The sequence below is a fragment of the Anguilla anguilla genome, chromosome 14, assembly GCF_013347855.1.
Source record: "Anguilla anguilla isolate fAngAng1 chromosome 14, fAngAng1.pri, whole genome shotgun sequence".
NCBI classification, from domain to species: Eukaryota; Metazoa; Chordata; class Actinopteri; order Anguilliformes; family Anguillidae; genus Anguilla; species Anguilla anguilla.
Genome location: NC_049214.1, coordinates 22627652 through 22650482, shown reverse-complemented (window position 1 = coordinate 22650482; position 22831 = coordinate 22627652). Strand labels below are relative to the sequence as shown.

The following is a 22831-nucleotide window of genomic DNA, read 5'->3' as shown; positions in this document are numbered from 1 at the left end:
TGTGGTTGATTAGTGGAATCAGGTGTGTTACTGCTTGGTTGGAACAAAAGCCTGCACGCACACCGGCCCTTTCTGGAAAAGATTGAGGACCTCTGGGCTACGCCATTCACTTGGTGCATCAGCACCAAAGGGATCGGGAGACCAGTGTGTCCGAGGGGCCTCAAATGGCCAACAAGGACGCTCTCACCCGCTACGCCTGCACCTACCCTGACTTTGTGGAGTTAGTCAGGTTCCACAAGGTGCATGAGGAAGCGCGGTCCCTGGCCAGGAGGGAGCGAGCCTTGTTGGCTTTGGCAAATACAAAGCGGACACGCTGAGGGACCTCTACGATTCGGAGGACAGGAACAAGATCACGTAAGTGCCATAAAATATTGTTTTCTATAGCAGGCGCTCTTATTGCAATTTTGCAGAGAATGCAACTGACTGATAACCTCTTTCAGCTACGTCAAGTGGCCACTTCAAGTTTTGTATGTCCATGGTAAAAATCGCATTTTGACCAAAAAGTCCGTCACAAGCCGACACGGTGATGACCCCTGATCCAGACAATTTTCTGTTCAGTTTTGTTTTCTAACCTGCCAGAAACCGATCATATCGCAGCATTTCCAAAGGTCGTAGGCCTAAATTGCTATGAATGGCCTTTCTGCTTGCTGCCACCTTTCGGAAACATTTTACCCTCATTACATGAAAAAAAACAAGCTCTAAAGAGGAAAAAGCCACAGAAACATACCAGACCTCACACAGGGCACCACTATCTTGTGTCCTGGATACAGGATCAGGATTCAGAGTAAGAACAAGGACCAAAATACGGAGTCTGCTATTGGATGCACCCGCACAAAGAACTGCATGCTCTCCACCTCTCCGCCTCTTTTCTGAAGCAGTCACCATCAGCTGACATAGCTGGAAAGAATCCTCACAACCTGAACGATAAAAATGATTATTTAAAAATAGAAAATGGGTAGGATCAGGATATTTACAGCAAAAGGTAAGAGCCAAAAAAAGGGGGAATGTAAACAGGAGGGCCCCTACATTTCCTACATTACCAGTAAGCGCCACCAGAGGTCACACGTCTCCTTCATTTCACAGCACCCGAGGCTCTGAGGCTAGAAAAGGGGCAAAAAGCCAACTGTCAAAAGGGGGAATTAACGCATTCACAAAAGAACATAATTCACAACGAATCAAGATAAATTAACTGCAGTATTGCTAGTATACGTCTGAACGATACCTTGTACTACGGATAGGAACTTTTTCAAGGCAATTCATGAAATACATAACGAACGGCATTGCGAAAAGACCTGAACCACAGCAAAGCACTTGCGCTTAGTGCTGGCTAAAAAGTTGCATCTTTCGCCAATATTTTAACCCCATAAATACCTACTCTGAGCGCTATCAAGTTTTTTCTATTTTGTCGTTTGTTTCTGTACTGACCTCAGATTGCACTAAGACTGCAGATAAGACCAAACCTGAGATCTTTTGATGAAAAAGCCACAGAAGCATACCAAACAAACAGAGCTTGCACTTACTCATGTCCTGGGACTTACCTCTAAAATACAGAACCTTATTCAAAGACCACTCACCTTACGATTCAGAAAGTCGGACCAAGGACCAAATATGGGGTCAAACAGTGAAAAAACGTTCGTCAGACCTCACGTAAGGTACAAAAATATGGAACGCTTCACGAATTTGCGTGTCATCCTTGCGCAGGGGCCATGCTAATCTTCTCTGTATCGTTCCAATTTTAGTATATGTGCTGCCGAAGCGAGCACAAGATACCTACCCGAGGCTCCGCTACTTAAGGGGCACATCCTGGAGAGCGTTCTCAGTCAGGGCAGCAGTAAAAACCAAGCACACCAAGCACATACGCTTAATAAAACTGCTTAAACTGGCAGCAGAGTAACAAACAAAGCAAATGTGCAGCGGCAGATTCATAAAACACAATCTTTCATGGTCCTGTTCACATGTTTACCCGTCCACGTTCCTCCGAGAAAGGTGCTACGGAATTCTGGGAGGAATGCAGGGGACTGACGCTGTCCTGCTATTGGATGCACCCGCACAAAGAACTGCATGCTCTCCACCTCTCCGCCTCTTTTCTGAAGCAGTCACCATCAGCTGACATAGCTGGACACGCTGGAAAGAACCCTCACAACCTGAAAGATAAAATAATAATAGTAATAATACGTATTATGAAAAAAACTGACAAAATAGCTAAGATCAGGAAATATGACAGCGAAAGGTAAAATTTGAAAAAGAGAGGGAAAGCAAACATGGGGGCCGCCATCTTTAAATGCCAATACTTCCGGCTTCCTCGTGCATTACTAATAATCGCCACCAGATGTCAGGCGTTTCATCCCTTTCACTGCACCCCAGGCTCGCCAGCCAGGAAAGGGCGATAAGATGCGGCCGAAATGGCACGACGATGCATTCACACAATATTATTATTTATATATAACGAATAAAGACTTTGACGGCAGCATTGCTTATTAGGATGTACTGGTATACGCCTCAAAGATACATAATGACCGCAGAATTGCCTAAGTTTTACAAGCCAATTCATCGAATACATTTATAACATAATTGCAAGCACACCTGAACCATAACCAAGGTTTAGCAAAAACACCTGTGCGTTCAATGTCTAAAGGTTGCGGAACACCGAGGAAACTAGCTTTTCGAAGGACGCGTGGAAAACAGCATTCCCAGAATTCGACCACTCAACGGACTCCCGTTTGTGAAATTGGGTAAATGCAGACAAAGAAAATATAAGCTAATTGGTGGTACATGGCCGTGTGGTCTGTTAACATTTCTTGGAATTGAGTTCTGATGCAAAGTTATTCGTTTTTTGGAACACGGCTAGTGTTGGCTTCTGCTGTCGATTATTAGGGGCCTTCGTGGGCGAAACGTCAATGCTCCACCACGGCATCTGAACATATGGTGACAATTGCCCTTACCTCTGTCACATACGGTACTTCTCGTGTACTCTCCCAAACTTTTACCGTGCTAAATTACAAGAAACGTGTCGAAATTGAGACACTAGCGCGCTACATCGCCTCGCCGAAGCTGCAGATTAGCATGCCCGAACAGTTCGCTCGGTAGCTGAACAAGCCTCACTCAGAGGCCAAGTCTTCGAGCACATGAAATTAAAAAAAATAAAATAAAAAACCCTACAAAACGGGATTCACGACACGGAAGAACCTACATTCGATTAATCCACACGCACACTAATGGAATCGCTTCCCGTGGGGCTACTGCACGTGTATCTACAAGCAACACAGTTATGACACAAATGCGCCACTACCAATTTTCCAGACGGACCTTAGCGAACATTTAATACACCAACAGGCAATTCTTATACGCCTTCGCCGTTTAAATTCGGCACCAAGTTTATTCTCGTGCTATCGGGTACAATTGCTTGCCTTACCCGAGACAACCGACCACTTTTCGGTGAGGACGCGCCATAATGCATAGAACTGCGGTCATTTACTCAGTGCACGAAAAGTATATCCCGTCGTATGCATGCAAATGAGGCCTAATAGAAATGTGGGCGTGGTGAAGACCAATCTCGCAGTATTTGGCGTGAACGCTCACGAACAAGGGTTGCCAGATGAAGGGCTATCAAAATCTCCAATGTGGCTTTATGTTTTGTTTTATAAACAGTCACAGTTTTAGAATGAAAATTTGTGAGAGTCAATGGTCCTCTACTGCCCAAGAGAATATAAACAAAGGACCTGCAGGACAAACTATGTACGCAAATGCACACTAATTATAACAGGCCACGTTATAGCCCAGAATGCAAACACACACGCGCACGCACACACAGAAAGAGAATTAAGTGAATTTGTCTATTTCTGTGTGTGTTGTAGGCCTACATTCTGTATTGAAAGATAGATTAAAAACAATAAGAAATCCATCTTCAGAAACATACAAACGAATCTATTTTGCTAACACATTTATTTCAGAAATATATCTGCCTAATGGTACTGGAAGTTATCAACAAAAAAAGTAATCAGATTAGATAACACCTTCGTAGTAATCAAACAGATTATGGTATTAATTATGTCACATAATTGTACGTCATATTTTCCAAGTAATCCACCCAACACTGCTGCCACATCATTGCAGTTTTCAGTTTTGATATTCACCTCAAACTAACTCCAAACTATTGTGTAGGTCACCCCGATAAGGTAGGTCTAGTTGTTAGAACACTAGCCCTGTCAAAGCCCCTGTCCTTAAAACTCAAAGAATGCCTCGGTTCGTAATTGCACTAGACATGCACGATCTTCTCTGTTCCAAATGTTCCAATTGTTCCAATTACACAGCCAATCGGAAGACGCCCTTGTTCCAATGTCGACGTTTTACATACTTTTTGCGCCCAATCAGAAGGCCCAGTTGTTCCAATTTCATCACGTGAATCGCAGTTTCGTCCTTCTACGTTTTCAAATGGGCACTTCCGCAAATGCGGTTTATGATCAGCAGTTCAGAGTTTGGTGAAATGAGCCGTGAGTACGAGTGAGTACGTTTTTGAATAAACTTTATATTAAAAATAGAAGTACTATTTATAATTTAGTGTTCCGAATGTTCAGAGCAGGCTAGCCATCTAGCTTTCGTGCCGTTTTCAGTTTTTTAATGTTAGTGCGTTTATATCAGTTAAAACGCGGACTAGTAATATTACGGTTAATACAAGAATGAATTGATTAATATATTGCGGTCCTGGCAGCACATTATTCATGTATTTTATCTATTAATGTCGTAATACGAAGCTGGCGTGTACCATTTTTCGTTTTCCGTATAAAACGTAACAATCTCTTGCTTGCAAGACTGATAGCTACCTGTCTCCCTGGCCTGAATCAGTGTGTTACATTAGTGTGTTAGCTAGCTGGTTATTTGAAACGGTTTCCTGGTCAGTTAATACGATTAATGTGATGACGCCAGTCAGCCTAGTTTAATCCTTTTCGTCCAGACCTTTCAAAAGTATGTGGCATTTCGGTTCTACGCCAGGCAAACGTTGTCCATAAAATGCAGTGTAACGTTAGCTATCTGTGGTTTTGCATAGGTCTGTCATGGAGTAGGCCTAATGTCGTCTCAGCAGCTCCTTTAAAATTGAAAATTAAAAAATGTGTCTGCATATTTGCTTTCATACATGCAAGTGATTGACTGAGGCTAATTCAATGAAGCCTGTGTTTCAGTGCTTGCTTTAGTTATTAATTAATACCTTTTCCATCAATCAGGGAAGAATCTTCGGGGAGTCTGATCCTAAAACCTTCTCCAGAGGCTCTGAGGCTCTCGATCCCCAGGTGCCTCTGGAGGCAGAGCCCCATTCAGGGCGAGGAAGCCAGAGGAGGTGGAGGAGGCAGCACGGCGGGCCCACCTCATCTCCACAGGAGGCGACCCTGGGAACGCCAAACTGGTGCTGAGCCAATGCACCGTGGAGTTTGGCAAGTACCAGGGTCAGACCATTTGGTGGCTTTTGGGGAATGACATGGGCTACGCCAGGGGTCCTCAATCTTATCCAGAAAGGGCCAGTGTGGATGCAGGCTTTCATTCCAACCAAGCGGTTACACACCTGATTCCACTAATCAAAATCCTTAGCAGAGATTCTTGTGGTTGATTAGTGGAATCAGGTGTGTTACTGCTTGGTTGGAACAAAAGCCTGCACGCACACCGGCCCTTTCTGGAAAAGATTGAGGACCTCTGGGCTACGCCATTCACTTGGTGCATCAGCACCAAAGGGATCGGGAGACCAGTGTGTCCGAGGGGCCTCAAATGGCCAACAAGGACGCTCTCACCCGCTACGCCTGCGCCTACCCTGACTTTGTGGAGTTAGTCAGGTTCCACAAGGTGCATGAGGAAGCGCGGTCCCTGGCCAGGAGGGAGCGAGCCTTGTTGGCTTTGGCAAATACAAAGCGGACACGCTGAGGGACCTCTACGATTCGGAGGACAGGAACAAGATCACGTAAGTGCCATAAAATATTGTTTTCTATAGCAGGTGCTCTTATTACAATTTTGCAGAGAATGCAACTGATTGATAACTTCTTTCAGCTATGTCAAGTGGCTTCGTCGGAAGACACCCCAACCTGGCACTCAGATGGACGCCGCAGTGCAGTATATAAAACGCGGAGACCAGGAGCGAGAGAGCAGTGCCCCGCCTGCCACAGCCTCCCAGCTCGCTGCAGCCGGCTCACAGGCCCCGCTCGCTTCTGCCATCTCTGCGTTTTTAGGCAGGCGTTTGCTGTCCCCAGGGGAACTACAGGCAAAGGTCAAGAAGATGGTGAAGATGGTAAAGCCTGCAGTTCTCACAGGTGTGTATTGCAGCATATTTAATCAAACATATTTCACATTATTTCATAATGCACCGAACTGCGGTCATTTACTCAGTGCGCGAAAAGTATATCCCGTCGTATGCATGCAAATGAGGCCTAATAGAAATGTGGGCGTGGTGAAGACCAATCTCGCAGCATTTGGCGTGAACGCTCACGAACAAGGGTTGCCAGATGAAGGGCTATCAATCTCCAATGTGGCTTTATGTTTTGTTTTATAAACAGTCACAGTTTTAGAATGAAACTTTGTGAGAGTCAATGGTCCTCTACTGCCCAAGAGAATATAAACAAAGGACCTGCAGGACAAACTATGTACGCAAATGCACACTAATTATACCAGACCACGTTATAGCCCAGAATGCAAACACACACGCGCACGCACACACAGAAAGAGAATTAAGTGAATTAAATTAAACGGACAGCCGTTTATACATGTCGAATTAACTCAATTGTTAGCGAACTAAACAGGCCATCGCCGAGATCAGCTAGGTAGTTAGCTGGTCTTACATTACATTTGCACTGGGCTATTAGCGTTAAATACCAGTAGCAAATATGTTATCTAACAGAACACTAACTCAAATTAGTCCCAAACAGATGCCGGCGTCTGTTCAGACCTGGCATTTCACCTACTAACTTAAAGCATTAGCAACATTCAGCTAGAACTGCAAACATGCATGTTGAAAGTATGACTCCATCATTACATTGCAAATACTAACTGAAAAGGTCTCCAATGCATCCAGTTCTTCTTGTTAGCTTTTACGGCGGTTGGCATCCAGTATTGTTGCATTCAGTTAAAAATATGAAGGCATAATGAAACGCTTACCTGCTCTTGAATGCTGTCAAACCCAGATTTTCCCACGGAGAATTTGAAATCACAACGACCTTCTTCCAAGAGCACGTCACAGCAACATGCGCATGTGATTGGATATATCGTCTACTTCTTGTTTTACAGCGGGTGTGGACACCCGCCACCTTCTGCTTCGGAGTGTGTATCAGACAATAGATTTACACTCAAAAATCCCTTCACCCTAATCTATATTTTATCCTCCATGCTTTACACCGAGTCCTACTATAAAGTCCCCATCCATGTCAGCCACCCCAGAACCCTATACCTGCTTATCCATCATATCCTATATTATAAATTAATTAATTATAATAATAATAATAATAATAAACCCTGCATTAATTGGATATAACGTGTTAACGGTCCAAGTGTAAACGCGCTGACAGATAGACAGATAGATATTTTACTGTAAACCAATATGTCATTTACAAACGTTCTGACAACCTACCAGTAACGTTTCAAGTAAGTAAGGATGAGGACTGTGATATAACGTAATTGTTACGTTATTAAATTACATCGTATTTACGTAATTCTATAAAGTTGCAGAACAGTCTCCGTGAGGTCTGGTTATTTTGCGACCATAGAGCAATGTTGTCACAACGTCACCTTTTGGTAATGTGGCGACTTACCAAATTACGACCAAAGTGTAACGTTGTCATTACGTAGCGTGTTCACTTCTGATGACTAAAGCTTCAGGGGTCATTTTGGAACACAGCGCTGATACCCGGTTTTGGGATGTTTATTATTTCATTGGTGGAAATTACAAACTGCCCTGCAACTTTTTTTGTATTACTTTAACCAGAAAAAAAATTTAAATTCACAAAACAAAAAGTTTGTATCCATTTACTTAGGTGGCTAATAATGTCCTACTTTGTGACTTCTCTTGTACTGGAGTAGGTAGTTTCCCTCAAGGTGAAACATGCCTATGTTCACATGCAAGGCAAACAGCCACATTGTGCTTATGTGTCAAGTTTCTGCTTTAAACACTTACCCTGGAGACTCCAGGCTCATGCCACCTATTTCACCTTTTTAAATAATAAGCACTTTCTCCTTTATAGGGTGAGGAGCTCAGCTACCCGGGAGGACCTCAGTGTAAAAGCTGCTCCACCGCATTGAAAGGAGTCAGTTGAGGTGCATCTGATCAGGACACCTCCTGGGCGCCTTCCTCTGGAGGTGTTCCAGGGTTGACCACTAGGGAGGAGCCCCAGGGACAGACCTAGGACACGCTGGAGGGATTATATCCAAAGGCTGGCCTGGGATCACCTGGGGATCCACCGGGATGAGTTGGCGGAAGTCGCTGGGGAGAGGGACGTCTGGGCTGCTCTGCTTGCCCCTTTACCACCGCGACCCTGATCTGGACTAAGTGTTAGAGCATGGATGGATAATGAATAAGCATAACATCTGGCAGTCCCTCTACTGAAGTTTTCAAATTGTATTTTAACAGGTGTACGTACAAGACAAACTCACAAACCCTTAAAATGAATGCGGAATGATACGTGTCAGGTTTCATTGTTCATTTAATAAAATATTGATTTCCGATACAAAACGTACATGTTGTGTCATTGACCCATAGATTGGCTAACATTAATTCCATGAACACAGTACTAATAATCACTTTAATACTACATAATATCGCCAGGAAACCCAGATCAACAAACCCATAAGGTAAACACGTTTTCAAGCATGCCCTACAACTGAACTTGGCATAACATCATTCTCCATACACAAAATTATGAACTAACATTAATCAACCATATTCTTTCTAACTCATTTTATTTATTATAAATGTAAGATATTGATATTGATCATCTAAGGCAGCTGAAATCAAAATTACTTCGTTCATTTTCATGGAATTATTTCTATAAAACAAAAAAAATTAAAGCTATTTGAGTGGCTTGTCCCATGCTACTCATTTTTTCTGATTTGTTGGAAACAAAGTTAAACATGGCACAGCTTATTTAAGCATATATGGCACCAAGTTAATTTAATTATAATTTATTTGAGGATTGAAAACAGTGTTGGCCATTCTAACAATGAAATGACAATCTAACACAGAATAATAAATGTAATTAAGTCGTTCATTATGGATTTTGTAAACTATATTTGCATCCATTCACAGTGGACCAGAAGACAGCACAGGGTGACCTTCTGCTTAGCCATTTATTAATATAGATAGTGACGGCTACAAAAATATTTTTAAATGTACCCTGAATAAATCTGCAAACCCTTTGGTTCCAGAGATCAACTCCACTTAAAATTTCATAGTAGAAATTATTGAGGAGGCATTCTTATCTACACATTTGTTTTTTGTGTATTTTTCTATTTTTTATTTTTTTAAATTTTTTTTACATAATAATAATAATAATAATAATAATAATACATTTATTTTATATAGTGCTTTTCATGAACTCAAAGACGCTTTACAATAAGTGAAATGTTACACGTAATGCCCCTATACAGCTGGATGTTCACTGAGACATTTTAAATGCTTTCTCAATGGTACAACAGTAGCAACCCAGCTGGGAATCAAAACAACAGCCTTTGAGTTGCAAGCACAGTTCCTGAGCCGGTATGGTGCTCTGCAGGTCAGGCCAATGTACGTAAGCTGCCAGTGGAAAGGCGACAGTGAACACACCACAACAATCACTCCTTTTTACTTTTGGCTTTTGATCTCAGGCAACACTTGCGGACGCAGAAGCAGCACGATTTGAAGATGATTAAGGTGACCAGCACCACCGTGGCGAGCAGTGCGGCGAGGACATCCAGACAGTGGTACTGATACCAGGACAGGTTATGGGACTGTACTCTCAGGTGTTTCGCTCCTTTGTTCCGCATCACAAACTCGATCCAGAACACAGCGCGGTCCAGCGGTTTCATCGGCTGGTCGTGGTGGATCCTCGAAAGCCTCATTGCACTTTCTTTGTACCTGGTTTGTTTACAGAAATACAAATGGGAGCAGGCAACGGTTTTTAAACAATGGTGACTCAGAAAACTCTGAAATTACAGCACAGGAATACAGCTTGACTGAAAAGTTTCTTCTGTCGGTTCTGAGCTGGAAAATGATGTTGATAATATGACTTACGATGGGTCTTTTACTACAGTGTTGACAGCATCCACAAGGTCTTGTGCCTGAAAGTGGTTGAAGTCCAGGATGACTGCAGCCCCCTTTGTCTTCATGTGGAGCATGTTGCCCGACTGGTCACCAAACAAGGGGATGCCCACCATAGGGACACCATGGTAGATGCCTTCATATATACCATTGGTCCCTCCATGGGTAATGAAGACTTTTGTCTTTGGATGGCCTTATTGGAACAGCAAAAATCTGGTTATTTTGCTGCTATGACAGAGTGTGAAGAGATTTAAGCTGCTGCATAGACATTGTTTATTGAATGTGCAATTCTTCAACGCATACATCTCATCGCTAGGGCCCTGATTTCCTGGTAACAGAGGTCTGTTGCCTGTAATTAATTTGAAATGCACAGTGCATCTCTGTTACTACTGTAGTTGAACACATGGATTAGAGTGGACAATTCTAACAGTAGGGTAAACAATGGTATATAATACTTTTCCTTGAACTAACATAAAAAAGATGGAAATATGTTGTTTTGCACAACCTGCAAGTTTTATAATATGAGCATTAATTAGCGATCATTTGTTAACAAAATGGTTAATAAATGGAGCTCAAAGAAAAGGAGTTCTGCTTCCTGATTAATTAAAAAAGTTTGTACTCTGCATGTATTTGATTTACAATATTGAACTGAATAACACATTTACACATTTTATAGTTCATCCATATGAAATTCCCTTTTTTTAAACATTCTATCACTAGTTAACATAAAAAATGTCAATAGTGATTAACTCCTTCCTGTAAACTGACATAAAATTGCATCTCAGGATTTCTGAGAATCTTAGGATTTCTTGAAATGGTTTATGTACTGCAATGGGATGACTGTTAATGATCGCACAGATGGCTAAATGTCTAGTTTTGCTTCTTTCAGAATATTATAAAAACCCAGGCACAGAAGGCATAGGGCTGAACTGTATACAGTAAAATACCATACCTAACAGATCATTCTGAGGAATCCAGTCATAAACTCTAGTGTTGGGAGCCAAAGTGTCTGGCTTCTCCCCACTGTATCTCCAGAGAACCTGTGGACAGAACACAGAACACAATCAATGTTGTTGGATTATAAAAAAAACTGCTTTGCTTTTCAGTTACAAAATTCTTTAGGATCTGGACATTTTTGAAATCACACAAATGAAAAGTATACAAATGATCATACTGTTGATTTGAAACATCTATCCACAATCTCTACCAGCAATTATCATGACAGCAGACCTGCCAACCTGCACGCATTTTGTGTACCAACCACGCAATTCTTGGTCAAAATACGCAGGTACGAAATGCCAGCTGAAACTACGCAAAAAAAAAAAAAAAATATATATATATATACAATATACAATTACAATATATATATATATATATATATATATATATATATAAAATTGTAATTGAATTACGGAAAACAATCAATTAATACAAAACAATACCGTACATTTATTCGGTAGCCTATTTAAACTGTTCGGTAACTTTACGAGATGATGCATTTCAAGGGGTATATCCTAATGAGAGAAATGTGTGTATATAGTTAGCCATAGTAGTAGCTCACATACGATTTAGCCTCGTTACGAGACGTGTGAATAACTGGAGTAATTTATCTGCAGTAACTCAAACGCTACGGAGACTCCCTGTTCAAACATTGAATCGCGCACTGGTAACGTTGCAAATAATTCCTATTATTGCAGCCAGTTACCCGACCAGCGTTGCAGTTAGAAAATAATCATGACGTCAGATGATGAGGATACTAACAAGGAGAGAGCGAGAGCAGCAGACGTACTAAAAAGAAGCGAGGCCATGCCCCCAGAAGTTCCTCGCAAAATATCAGGAGCAATGGCCGTGCCTCCGGCCCTCAAAACTTCGCACCATGCATTTTGCACATTGTGCAATTATGATTTTAACATTAGCCACCAAAGAGCTTCAGGTAATAATTTAGCTAAACCTCTAGTTACAAAGGCCTACATTCCTAGATAATTTTTCAATTGAATACTTTTTTTTCCATTAGGCCTATATTATGTGTGCCTATATAAGCTGATTCAATTATTTAATTATTAAATAAAAATGGAAATCGTGAACAGAAACTTGGTTTTATTCATAATTGACTGTTTTACATCGCAACATAAGTTTTTTTTCTTTTACATTACACAACGCAAGTTTCTGTAAATACTTGAAAATGAAAACATATGTTACAATATACGAAATTAATTATTTCCATTTGTATAATAATTCAAATAATTGAATGCAATTCACTTATGGTTATGTTTGTATAAGCACACGTATCATATAATGAAATATTAATCATGAAAAAAAATTGTTTTAAGCAGGTGTACTCAAACATTTGACTTGCAAGTATATCATAATATAGTGCAGTGCAAGTGATATTTTAGAATCAGGTCAAATTATACCATTTTTGCCTGATCACTTCAACAGTCAAAACTAGAATTATGAAGAAAGGCTTGTGTGTGCGTGTGTGCGTGCAAAGCGAAGTGGTACATGCGAAAGCATGTGAACTAAGCGCAACACTGACTGTTGTGGTACTCAAAATATTTTCCTGAGGTTGGCAGGTCTGTGACAGGCAGGCAAACATGCAATAAGACCTAAAATATGTTATCACATTAAATGGGTTTAATCCATGACATACAATCATATTTTTCTGAAAGCAGAGTGAACTTATACTCAAGAGGCGATGAAAACCCCTCTCGTGAGATTATTCAAAATTAAATACCAATAATGCTACATAGGTATCATTGTAAATAGTATGAGATATTTGACCTTTTGTGGCACCTGTCCCAGAGCAGAAGCAATTGTGTTTCTTCTTTCTTTGGTGAGATTCTTTACCATTGAACCCAAAGAAAACACCACGACCCCATCTTCTCCGGAGGTCTGCACAAATTCCTCCATGTCCTGAGGTAAGACATAAAAGACCACTCCATAATCACATTATTATGGGGGGAATGGGGGTTTCATCAAGTAGGATATACTGTGTGTTTTATGAATTACCGTACTTATTCATTGTCTTTATCTTGGTATTATCTTGTGCTTTCAATTGTTTCTCACATGATGAGTCCATGTCCAGCATGAACATCCACCAGTGGAAAGAGACATACCATACAGTGGGTGGCTCACTGGTGTGTTTTCATGTTGAAATCTCTAATTTCACACAAGTATAACACAAACAACGTGAAAAAAACTGAATGGCAGTTGGCTTCTTTGACTGGTGCAGGTAATTAAAGAAAAGTACAAAGTACCTACTTTATGGTAGCAATAAATGCAGTATTGTTTTACTGGGTAACGTCATTCAGTCTCACACATAACATTTTTTATGTTTACACAAACAAATTTAGTTGAAATTGGATTTCACAGTTGCGCCCTTACTTCAGGCAGAGGCTTAGCAGGCTTACAATGAAGGCCACCAACAAATTTGAAGTTTGGAAGAAAAGGTCGGGGATATTCGAAGTCCCAGTAGGTACGGATCAACCAAATGTCAGCCTTCCCTATGACCTCACAGAACGACGTGGGCTTGCCTGTTAAGAGAAACCTGAGTTACACCTGTTGCTTTAAAATGGATCAAAGGCAACTGAAAACATGTAAGTCAGGGCTAACCTTACACCTACTTTAGCAAAGGCAAAGTTCAGAGCTGCACACTCATTTATGCTGTTTAGCAGATAAATACTCAAGCAGATGATTTATGAATCTGTCCCATAGTTCACTGTTGTAAAAAAAAAAAAAACTCTTCAAAGAGGTGAAAATTAAAGGTGAATAATTACACTTCAAGAAACATTTTACTCACTAGGATTAGTTCACTAAGACAAAACATTTAATAAAATAAATACTACTTTTCTCTTTTAAGGGATTATCAATATTCTACCAAGATGATTTTTGCAGTTAAAGAGAACTTGCCAATTACCAGTCACTCATACTGACATACAACACTTATACATACAGATATAAACATTTGATCTGGAACAATGTGCAGTTAACAAAAATACTCCCTGGTACATGTCCCTGCAAGGATGTGTTAGTTGTTATGGATAAAAATGTATTGCATTCGTTGATTTTTACCTGTAATTTCACTGTAATGTTTATCAATTTTGAAAATGCATTGTAAATTAAACACTGTTGTATGAAGGGTGTACAGCAGGAAATTCTTCAGTCGCTCCACAAAGGTCATGTTGTCTGTGTACTGTACAGGAGGTGCAGGAACATATGAGGGGGGTGCTGGCATCTGGCCACAGAGTCTCTCAAAAACATATCCAAACGAGATCCTCAGGGATATCACTAGGGGGATACCGAGCTTGTCCGACAGCAGGTAACCGCACGGCATCATGGGATCAGTGAGCACCAGCTCGTACTTGGACTGGTTCAGCTTGTTCAGGAGCTCCTCATTCCGGAACATGTCACAGCACATCTGCACTTGCAAGGCAGTCATTTTCTCCATCAGATCCATGACCTTCAAGGCTGTGTGCAAGACGGAGGCGTTGACCGCTTCATACATCCAGAAATGGATTAGTTCCTCCGAGATGCTGTGGACCTCTTTGGCGCTGAATGGCACGTCGAAGATCTTAAAGTGATAAGGATCTGCCTTTGTGTACTCCACAGACGAGGCAGAGCTCACCAGCACCGTGACGGTGTGGTTCCGATTAACCAGCTCCTCCAGGATGGCACGCATGTTCAGCCAGTGGCTATACTCCCCTGGAAAAACCAGCACGTTGCCTGCCTGGGTGTTCATAGACCCAAACAGCAAGAGAAAAGGAAGAGGGAGCAGTGGCTTTGTGCTGGCCATGGCAAGGCTGCTGGAACAGTCAAATGGGGTGGAGTGCTGTGTATTCAGGAAATCACTTGTGTCTCATGTGAGTTTATTCCAGTTCAAACCCTGTGTGATTACTCACTGGTTTCAAGTTACAATAGGGAAGGAGGAGAGGACACCAATGGGAAAGAGGGTATAAACACAGACTAGCTGTCTTATTTAGCATGACCATTTAAACCACTTCTTTAGATATTGGTGCCCAACGTGTGGCTGAACATGTCCAATTCCCACCCAAATTTAGAATTTCCAATGAACTATTGGCAACTGCAGCCACATTCAGGCATGATCCTCACGGTCGATTTGGGACAGTACAGACATCCGCGGTTCTCCTCCAGAACACAGTGTTGCCAGCCTGCTTCTTATCAAGCTTCAGCCCACAGCCAAGCTCACATTGAGTGGAGCTAAAGCATTGCTAACCAACCCTGTTCCTGAAGATCTACCGTCCTGCAGTTTTTTCATTTCAACCCTAATTTGGTACACCTGACTCTACTAATTAGCAGCTCAACAAGATGCCTAGCTGTTGAATGAGGTGTGCTTTGTTGGGCTTAGAGTGAAAACCTACAGTACAGTAGATCTCCAGGAACAGGCTTGGTTACCACTGAGTTAGAGGAAGACCTTCAGTGGCTTTGGCACGTAGTCCATGGGTCCTCTGTTGGCCAGTAGGGGTCATTAGAGAACAAATTAAACGTTGATCCTTAAGCAACTGAACCCCCCTGAACCCTGGATGACGCAATTGCCCATTGCCCTATAGAGTTACTTGCCACAGTTGGCACCGGCACGGTTCATATTCGATCCAAGGCTGTGGAGCTCATCCATGCACCACAGTGTGGTGCCTTATCCAAAACATTTAAAACTCTTAGATTTATTGAACAGTTTTTATTTATTTGACTGATGTCTTAAGATTTATTTATGAATGAAAAGCATGCATCTAATCAAGTGTATAAAACAATAAACTGTGTGGGGACTGTAACTGCAAATGTGGAGCAGTTGAGCAGCACTGTTAAAAAAATGGAAGTTATTCTGCAAAGACATATACCATTGCTCAACAGATAGAGAGGCCATTTTGGATAAGTTATATTGAAGTATCCATCAGATACAGCTTAACTATTCGCTAAGGTGTCATGAGTTATTTATAACAGCATTAATCTAAGCCTTCCAGTTCTAAATGGTTTTCTTTTTCCGTGGAGAGAGGTAAACAAAGTTTTTTGTTATAACCATTATTTCTTACCTGTCATCTCAGTGAAAAATGTGTCCCACATTGTTCCAAAAATATGAAATAGTATATCCTGATAAAAATAAAATAGAGAATTTTTCAGTCTCTGGGAGAAGTCCATTTCATCAGTATACAGCATACCACTACTTGGAACAAAAGAGGGTGGTGCAGGCAGTTGTCCACAGTGCCTCTCTATGGTGTTACCGAAGGAGAACCTCAAGGAAATAATCAAGGGTAGGTCCAGGGTCTCAGCAAGGAGCTCGCCGCAAAGGAACATGGGGTCAGTCACTAGAACGTCATATTGGGCCCGCCTCAACTTCTCCAGCAGCTCTTTGTTTTCGAACAAGATGCGACAGAATGCTTTGTTTTTCTCTGCGGACTTCTCAATGAATTTCTTGATCTTCAGGAAGGCCTGGATGTAGGAATCATTTGCAAAATCATACATGAAGTACCGGAGAAAATCTTCCATTATGGCATTCAAGTCTTGTGCCGTGAAGGGCACTGGGATGATCTCGAAGCTGCAGTTGGACGACTGGTTGCCTGTGACGGTTGGAGTAGCAGAGTGAATGAGCACGGTAACCTGGTGCCCCTTCTCTAACAGCGCAGTCATAATGTTCTTCATGTTCAGCCAGTGGCTGTATTCCCCTGGCCACAGCAGGACCTTCCCACTGTATGTGTGCTGCGCTAGGCACAACACCAGCACCAGCACCGGCACAGACTTTCCAATGCAAAGCATGACTGGAAGCAAATTTAATTCTGAAAACACAAGTCATCCACACCACTGCATTTAACCTGTGGGAGGATTACTTTTACTGGAGTGCTGCCAGAAACCTTGAACTCTTCAAACACTGGAGATTTAAAGGGGCAGTTCACCCTAATCAAATAATGGCTTATTTCCACTTGTCTGGGGTGACCATCTACCCATACAGATAGTTTTGCTGAGATTTGGCAAGTTTTCTATATATCTGCTGCAGCTCACCACAATACAATGACCTCAATGGACCCATTGTTTGTGGCAGTCAAAACACCAAAGATTTACATGAGAAAAACTCAACAGAAACGTCTCTTTCCAAATGTAATGACACGGTTACTCTTGAACATCCACAGACCTTGTTGTGCACGGTTTCATTGAAAAATACTTTCTACCCAGGTGTTTCAGCTGTATGTATCTCTGTAAAGTCTCAACCAAAGCATGCCAGTATTCTGGGGTGCAGTGTCAACGTTGCTTTAAAATATTGCATCATGTTATTACTTTTTTAAAATAGCATTGTGGCCATTTCACAATTGCAACAACTGAGATGACATGAAATTGTGCTACTGCAGAACTACATTTGACTCTGTCCAAAGCACACCATGGATAAACTCCAATCACAAAATATCAGGACACATTACGATTGCGATGTGATGTTCTGCCAGGCCTGTATTGCAGCCATCATCAGCTCCTGCTTGTTTCGAGGGTACTTGTCTTAAGTTCTCTCATTAGCATATGAAGCGCATGTTCAGTTCGATTCATATTGGGTGAATGACTTGGCCAGCCAAGAATGTTTCTTTTTTTGCTTTGAAAAACTATATATATGTATTAGCACTATGTTTGGGATCACAGCCTTGCTGAAGGATGAAGCACTGTCCAATGAACTTAATGGCATTTGGTCGAACATGAGCAGACAAGATGCTTCTGTATACTTCAGAATTCATTCTGTTGCTGCTATCAACAGTCAACAGTTACACAAAACAATTGAGCCACTACCTGTGAGAGCCATACATGCCCGAACCTTAAAACCTCCACAAACATGTTTCACATATGAGAGGGGTTCTTTAGATCTTTGGCAGTTCCTTCTGGTTTCCACTCTTGCCATCACTCTGATCTTGGTCCCATCTGTCCACAAGGCCATTTCTCAGAACTCTGCAGGCTCGGTTAGGTACTTCTTAACAAACTGTAACCTGGCCATCCTGTTTCTGCACCTAATTATTGGTTTGCATCTTGCAGTTTAGCCTCTGTAATTCTGTTTGTCGAGTCTTCTACAGACAGTAGTCATTGACACATCCAGGCCTGCCTCCTGAAGAATGTTTCCGATCTGTCAGACAGTTGACATTCCAATTTATCCCAAAGGTGATCGATGGCGTAGGGATTAGGGCTCTGTGCAGGCCAGTCAAGTTCTTCTACACCAACCTCAGCAAACCATTTATTTACGGACCTTGCTTTTTGCACAAGGGCATTGTTATGCCGAAATAGAAAAGGGCCTTCCCCAAACTGTTGCCACAAGGTTGGAAGCGCCCAATTCTCTAGAATGTCATTGTATGCTGTAGCATCATGATTTATGTTCACTGGATCAAAGGGACTGAGCCCAAACCATGAAAAACAGCCCCAGACCATTATTCCTCCATCAAACTTTATAGTTAGCACTATTTGGGCCAGTACAGTTGGCACTATGCATTCCAGCAAACCTAGATTTATCTGTCAGACTTCCAGATAGTGAAGCATGAATAATCACTACAGAGAACACAATTTCACTGCTCCAGAGTGGTGTGTTTTACTCCACTCCAGCCGACACTTGGCATTCTGCATGGCGATCTTAGGCTTGCGTATGGCTGCCCGGCCATGGAAACCCTTTTCATGAAGCTCTTGATGAACAGTTCTTGTGCTGACATTGTTTCCAGAGGTAGTTTGGAACTTTGTAGTTAGTGTTGCAACTGTGGACAGATGATTTTTATGTGCTACACGCTTCAGCTCTTGGCAGTCCTGTTCTGTGAGCCTGTGTGGCCTACTGCTCCTATACATTTCCACTTCACAATAACAACACTTACAGTTGACTGAGGCAGCTCTAGCAGAGCAGAAATTTTACAAGCTAACTTGTTGGAAAGGTGACATCCTATGACAGTGCCACGTTGAAAGTCATTGAGCTCTTCAGTACGACACATTCTACTGCCAGTGTTTGTCAATGGAGATTGCAAGGCTGTATGCTTGATATTATGCACCTGTTAGCAATGGGCGTGGCTGAATAGCTGATACCACTAAATAAAAAGGGTGTCCGCATACTTTTGGAAATGTAGTGTATATGTACATACAGGCCAAAAGTATAAGGCCACCTGTGTTTTTTTTTTTTTTTTTAAACTTTAGGTAGAGAAGAATTCAGTTAATATATGCACATTTATTGAATAACAAACCAAAGTATAAACCTTAAAAAAAATTCTATCTACAAAAACACAAAAAGATGAGTTTTACTTTAAAATAATCTTAGACTAGAATATGTCTTTAAAAAATCTTCCTCAAAATGACCTCCTTTGGCATTAATTACTGGAAATCTATCCAATCATGTTGCAAATGGAGGGGTTGGAGGGAAGTTTTTTAAAACCACAGGTAGCCTAAAACCTTTGGCCTGTAGTGTGAGTTAAATAGACACTAAAGCTGCAAGAAATATGGCAAAGAAGAAGGTGTTAGGCTTAGTGTAGGACCAAGAAAACATATGGTGGTAAGGTTATTCCCTGAGAGAAATTGCAAAGAAGCTTAAGATTTCCTGGCACAGTGTTCTGTGCACACTCAGAAGGGTCCAGCTGATGGGCAGTAATATATTAACCATACATTAACTGTTAGCTAGCTGGCTGGGAACTAGCTTGTGAAAAGGACAAATGCAACAGATATTTCACTATAATTAAGACAGTGAAATAGCATTCTCATCACAGGAAGATCAGGTCCATTGCATTTGGTAAACGGTGCTTGGCCAACTGAGAATAATAAAGATTTGTTTTCCAAATAATAATCCTGAGCCTGACAGACGCAAATTGTGGGCACATAATTGACTACAAAAGTTACATTTGCAGGAAGAAACTGGGACAAAATTAATGATAACCTCCTTCTGGAGGCAATACTATGGACTCCTGTTGTATTCATGTGCAACTTTCATTCATGAATTTTCCACCTTACAAAAAAAAGATTGTCTCAATCTCATCCAATACAGTCAGTGGTTCAGATGGGTTTGTGGTTGTAGTATCCTTCTGGACTTACAAGACAACATGTCCACAACAGAGCAGGAACTACTCAACTGCTGTAAAACCCACCCGAGCCCACAATCAGCTTTGGATATGGGCTGAACTTCCTATTCATCCTGAGCTATTCAGCACTGATTGATCAGATGGATGTAGGGTCCCAGCATGTGAGAAATTGAGTCTTTAGAGAAAATGATATGAAGAAAATACAACTTGAACTTTAAAAAAATTGCTTTACAGTGTACATAAGACAAAATCACGGTGACACAAGGACTTAGGGATTTGTGACTTGACTTGACTGAATGCTGTTATCTTGGGACTTACTTGAGAAATGCTCTGTATTATCTGGGACTTGACTTGTACTTGGACTTTATGATGACCAGCATAACTTGTGATTTGGTCAAATCTTTGTTTAGTGGCTGCATGTTAAGCAAATTAATTTATCTTCATAGTCCTCAGTTTTGCTATGTAGATAAAGCAGTCAGTGTATAAAGCAACCGTGTGGGGCCAGTAACTGCAAATGTGGAGCAGCTGAAAGTGCTGTTAAAAATTTACAGTATTCTGCCAAAACACATACCATTGCTCAACAGATTGAGAGGTCATTTTAGGTTACGAATTGAGCTGTGTACATTACATATACATATAATAGATTACATTCATGGGGGCTGAAAGTATTGAACTGTATGTATATTTTGGATAGTTGTATTTAAATATCCATCAAATACAACTTAACATTTCACTAATGCGTTATGACTTATTTATAACAGCATTAATTTAAGGTTTTCTTTTGCCTTGGAGATAGGTAAGCAAAGTTTTGTGTTTAAATTATAAGTATTCTTTCTTACCTGTCATCTCAGTGAATAATGTGTCCAACGTCATTGTTCCAACAATATGAAATAGCATATCCTGAGAAAAATAATATAGGGAATTTTTCAGTCTCTGGGAGAAGTCCATTTCATCAGTATAATGCATACCAGTACCTGGAACATAAGAGGGTGGTGCAGGCAGTTGTCCACAGAGCCTCTCTACGGTGTTACCGAAGGAGGCCCTGAAAGAAATAACGAAGGGTAGGTCCAGGGTCTCAGCAAGGAGCTCGCTGCCAAAGAACATGGGGTCAGCCACCACAACGTCATATTGGGCCCGCCTCAACTTCTCCAGCAGCTCTTTGTTTTTGAACAAGGCCAGACATAATTCCTTGTTTTTCTCAATGGTCTTCTCAAAGATTGCCTTGATCTTCAGGAAGGCCTGGATGTAGGAATCGTGCTCGTACAAGCTGTACAGGAGCATCTCGTCCACTAGGTCATTCGTGTCCTGTGGCGTGAAGGACACTGGGATGATCTCAAAGCTGCAGTTGGACGACTGGTTGGCCTTGATGGTAGGAGTACCAGAGTTAATGAGCACAGTAATCTGGTGCCCCTTCTCCAACAGCGCAGTCATAATGTTCTTCATGTTCAGCCAGTGGCTGTATTCCCCTGGCCACAGCAGGACCTTCCCACTGTATGTGTGCTGCGCTAGGCACAACACCAGCACCAGCACCGACACAGAGTGTCCAATGCAGAACATGGCTGGAAGCAAGTGGAATTCTGAAAACACAAGCAGCGCATTAATCAATTTCGCATGTGGGAGGATTACTGTAATGTTGCCAGCAACCTTGAATTACGCAACAGCACGCAGAAACACATGTGGCTGGGGGAGTTCCCAAAGAAGGTTGCTGCATGTTTTTGCATGCAGCATTATTGCCATCTAGGTTCCATGTGCATTCAGCCCTTCATTTTAACTGCTGCGATACTCATGTGGACACTGGCATATTGTCCGAATGACATGTTGAGTATTATTTGCTGTTGAAAGTTGCTGTTTTCAGAACATAACCACATGTCATCTGCTATTTTGCTGCTGTTTTTGCTAGGGTCCGTTTAGTAACCGAGGCTGAGACTCACCTTTACACCCTTGTATAACATGAAACACATCAAGTTTTACGACTAAATAACTTAGCGTCTCAGGAGGGAGAAAGATAAGCAAATGCTGCAGGTCCCAGCAGGCAGGAAATGCTCTTCATTGTTCCAGGCCCCTCCTCTGCCCCGCACACAAACAGATTCCTGAGCCCTGGAAAAAGGCGGGCCTGAGCACAATGAATAACCTTGTGGGACCGCATTATTTATCTGTGAAGTTACCTGTGAAACAACAAGAAGAAACGGGCAGAAAAAAATCTGCGGGGAACGTGTAATTTATTTCTTTATGAATAAAAGTTATTGGTGATGATTGATAATAATATATAAAGACCCAGAAGCACGCAGTCTGAACCAAATATTTGCTTGAAGTTACAATCTCGAAGATCTCCGTTTCGTTCTCTTTGGCGGTACCAATGGCGAAAAGCAGTAATTGCAGGTGTGTTTTTGGACCTCACTTCCCAGATATCCAACCGGATCCAACCAGTGTCGCCTGTGTGACGTCAGTCAGTTGGCACCTGGGCCACGCCAACTATAACACTTAGGCTACTATTTAATGAAAAATGGTTGTTATAAAAGTAACGTTATGTACATACTTATTCATTGTCTAC

General features: G+C 41.6%; 1 protein-coding gene, 1 long non-coding RNA gene and 1 other non-coding gene across 9 annotated transcripts; all 3 read right to left on the bottom strand.

Moving 5' to 3' along the window:
- Positions 1-220: 220 nt before the first annotated feature.
- LOC118212231 lies at positions 221-3491 on the bottom strand. Of its 2 annotated transcripts, none has more exons than XR_004762188.1 (4): positions 3413-3491; positions 1575-2144; positions 1027-1100; positions 221-917 (listed from the first exon to the last, which is right to left on the bottom strand). It is a non-coding gene; the product is annotated as an uncharacterized LOC118212231 (long non-coding RNA). The 2 variants fall into 2 exon arrangements; XR_004762189.1 differs by having other exon boundaries at positions 1041-1100.
- LOC118213473 lies at positions 1657-1763 on the bottom strand. Its single transcript, XR_004762423.1, has one exon. It is a non-coding gene; the product is annotated as a U6 spliceosomal RNA (small nuclear RNA).
- A 5160-nt stretch (positions 3492-8651) lies between the features above and the next one.
- LOC118213040 (UDP-glucuronosyltransferase 2A1-like) lies at positions 8652-22353 on the bottom strand. 6 transcript variants are annotated; one of them, XM_035391645.1, is made up of 8 exons: positions 22212-22353; positions 21502-21857; positions 14333-14720; positions 13646-13794; positions 13043-13174; positions 11214-11301; positions 10235-10454; positions 8652-10078 (listed from the first exon to the last, which is right to left on the bottom strand). In XM_035391645.1, exons 2-8 carry the CDS (start codon positions 21835-21837, stop codon positions 9796-9798), a joined length of 1596 nt encoding a protein of 531 aa, XP_035247536.1. In that variant the 5' UTR covers positions 21838-21857; positions 22212-22353; the 3' UTR covers positions 8652-9795. The 6 variants fall into 6 exon arrangements, with proteins under 6 accessions (XP_035247536.1, XP_035247534.1, XP_035247535.1 ...); XM_035391643.1 differs by lacking the exon at positions 14333-14720 and having other exon boundaries at positions 21120-21857; positions 22212-22351; XM_035391644.1 differs by lacking the exons at positions 21502-21857; positions 22212-22353 and adding an exon at positions 16838-17087 and having other exon boundaries at positions 14333-14861.
- Positions 22354-22831: the final 478 nt, after the last annotated feature.

Bases quoted from the DNA above. Each gene is read 5' to 3' on its own strand.
- LOC118213040 (XM_035391645.1), bottom strand. From the start codon at position 21,837: ATGTTCTGCATTGGACACTCTGTGTCGGTGCTGGTGCTGGTGTTGTGC. The intron at 13,175-13,645 runs GTAAGGGCGCAA...GTCTTACCTCAG, and splicing joins CTGCTAAGCCTCTGCCTGAA to GACATGGAGGAATTTGTGCA. The intron at 10,079-10,234 runs GTAAGTCATATT...TAAACAAACCAG, and splicing joins ACTGTAGTAAAAGACCCATC to GTACAAAGAAAGTGCAATGA.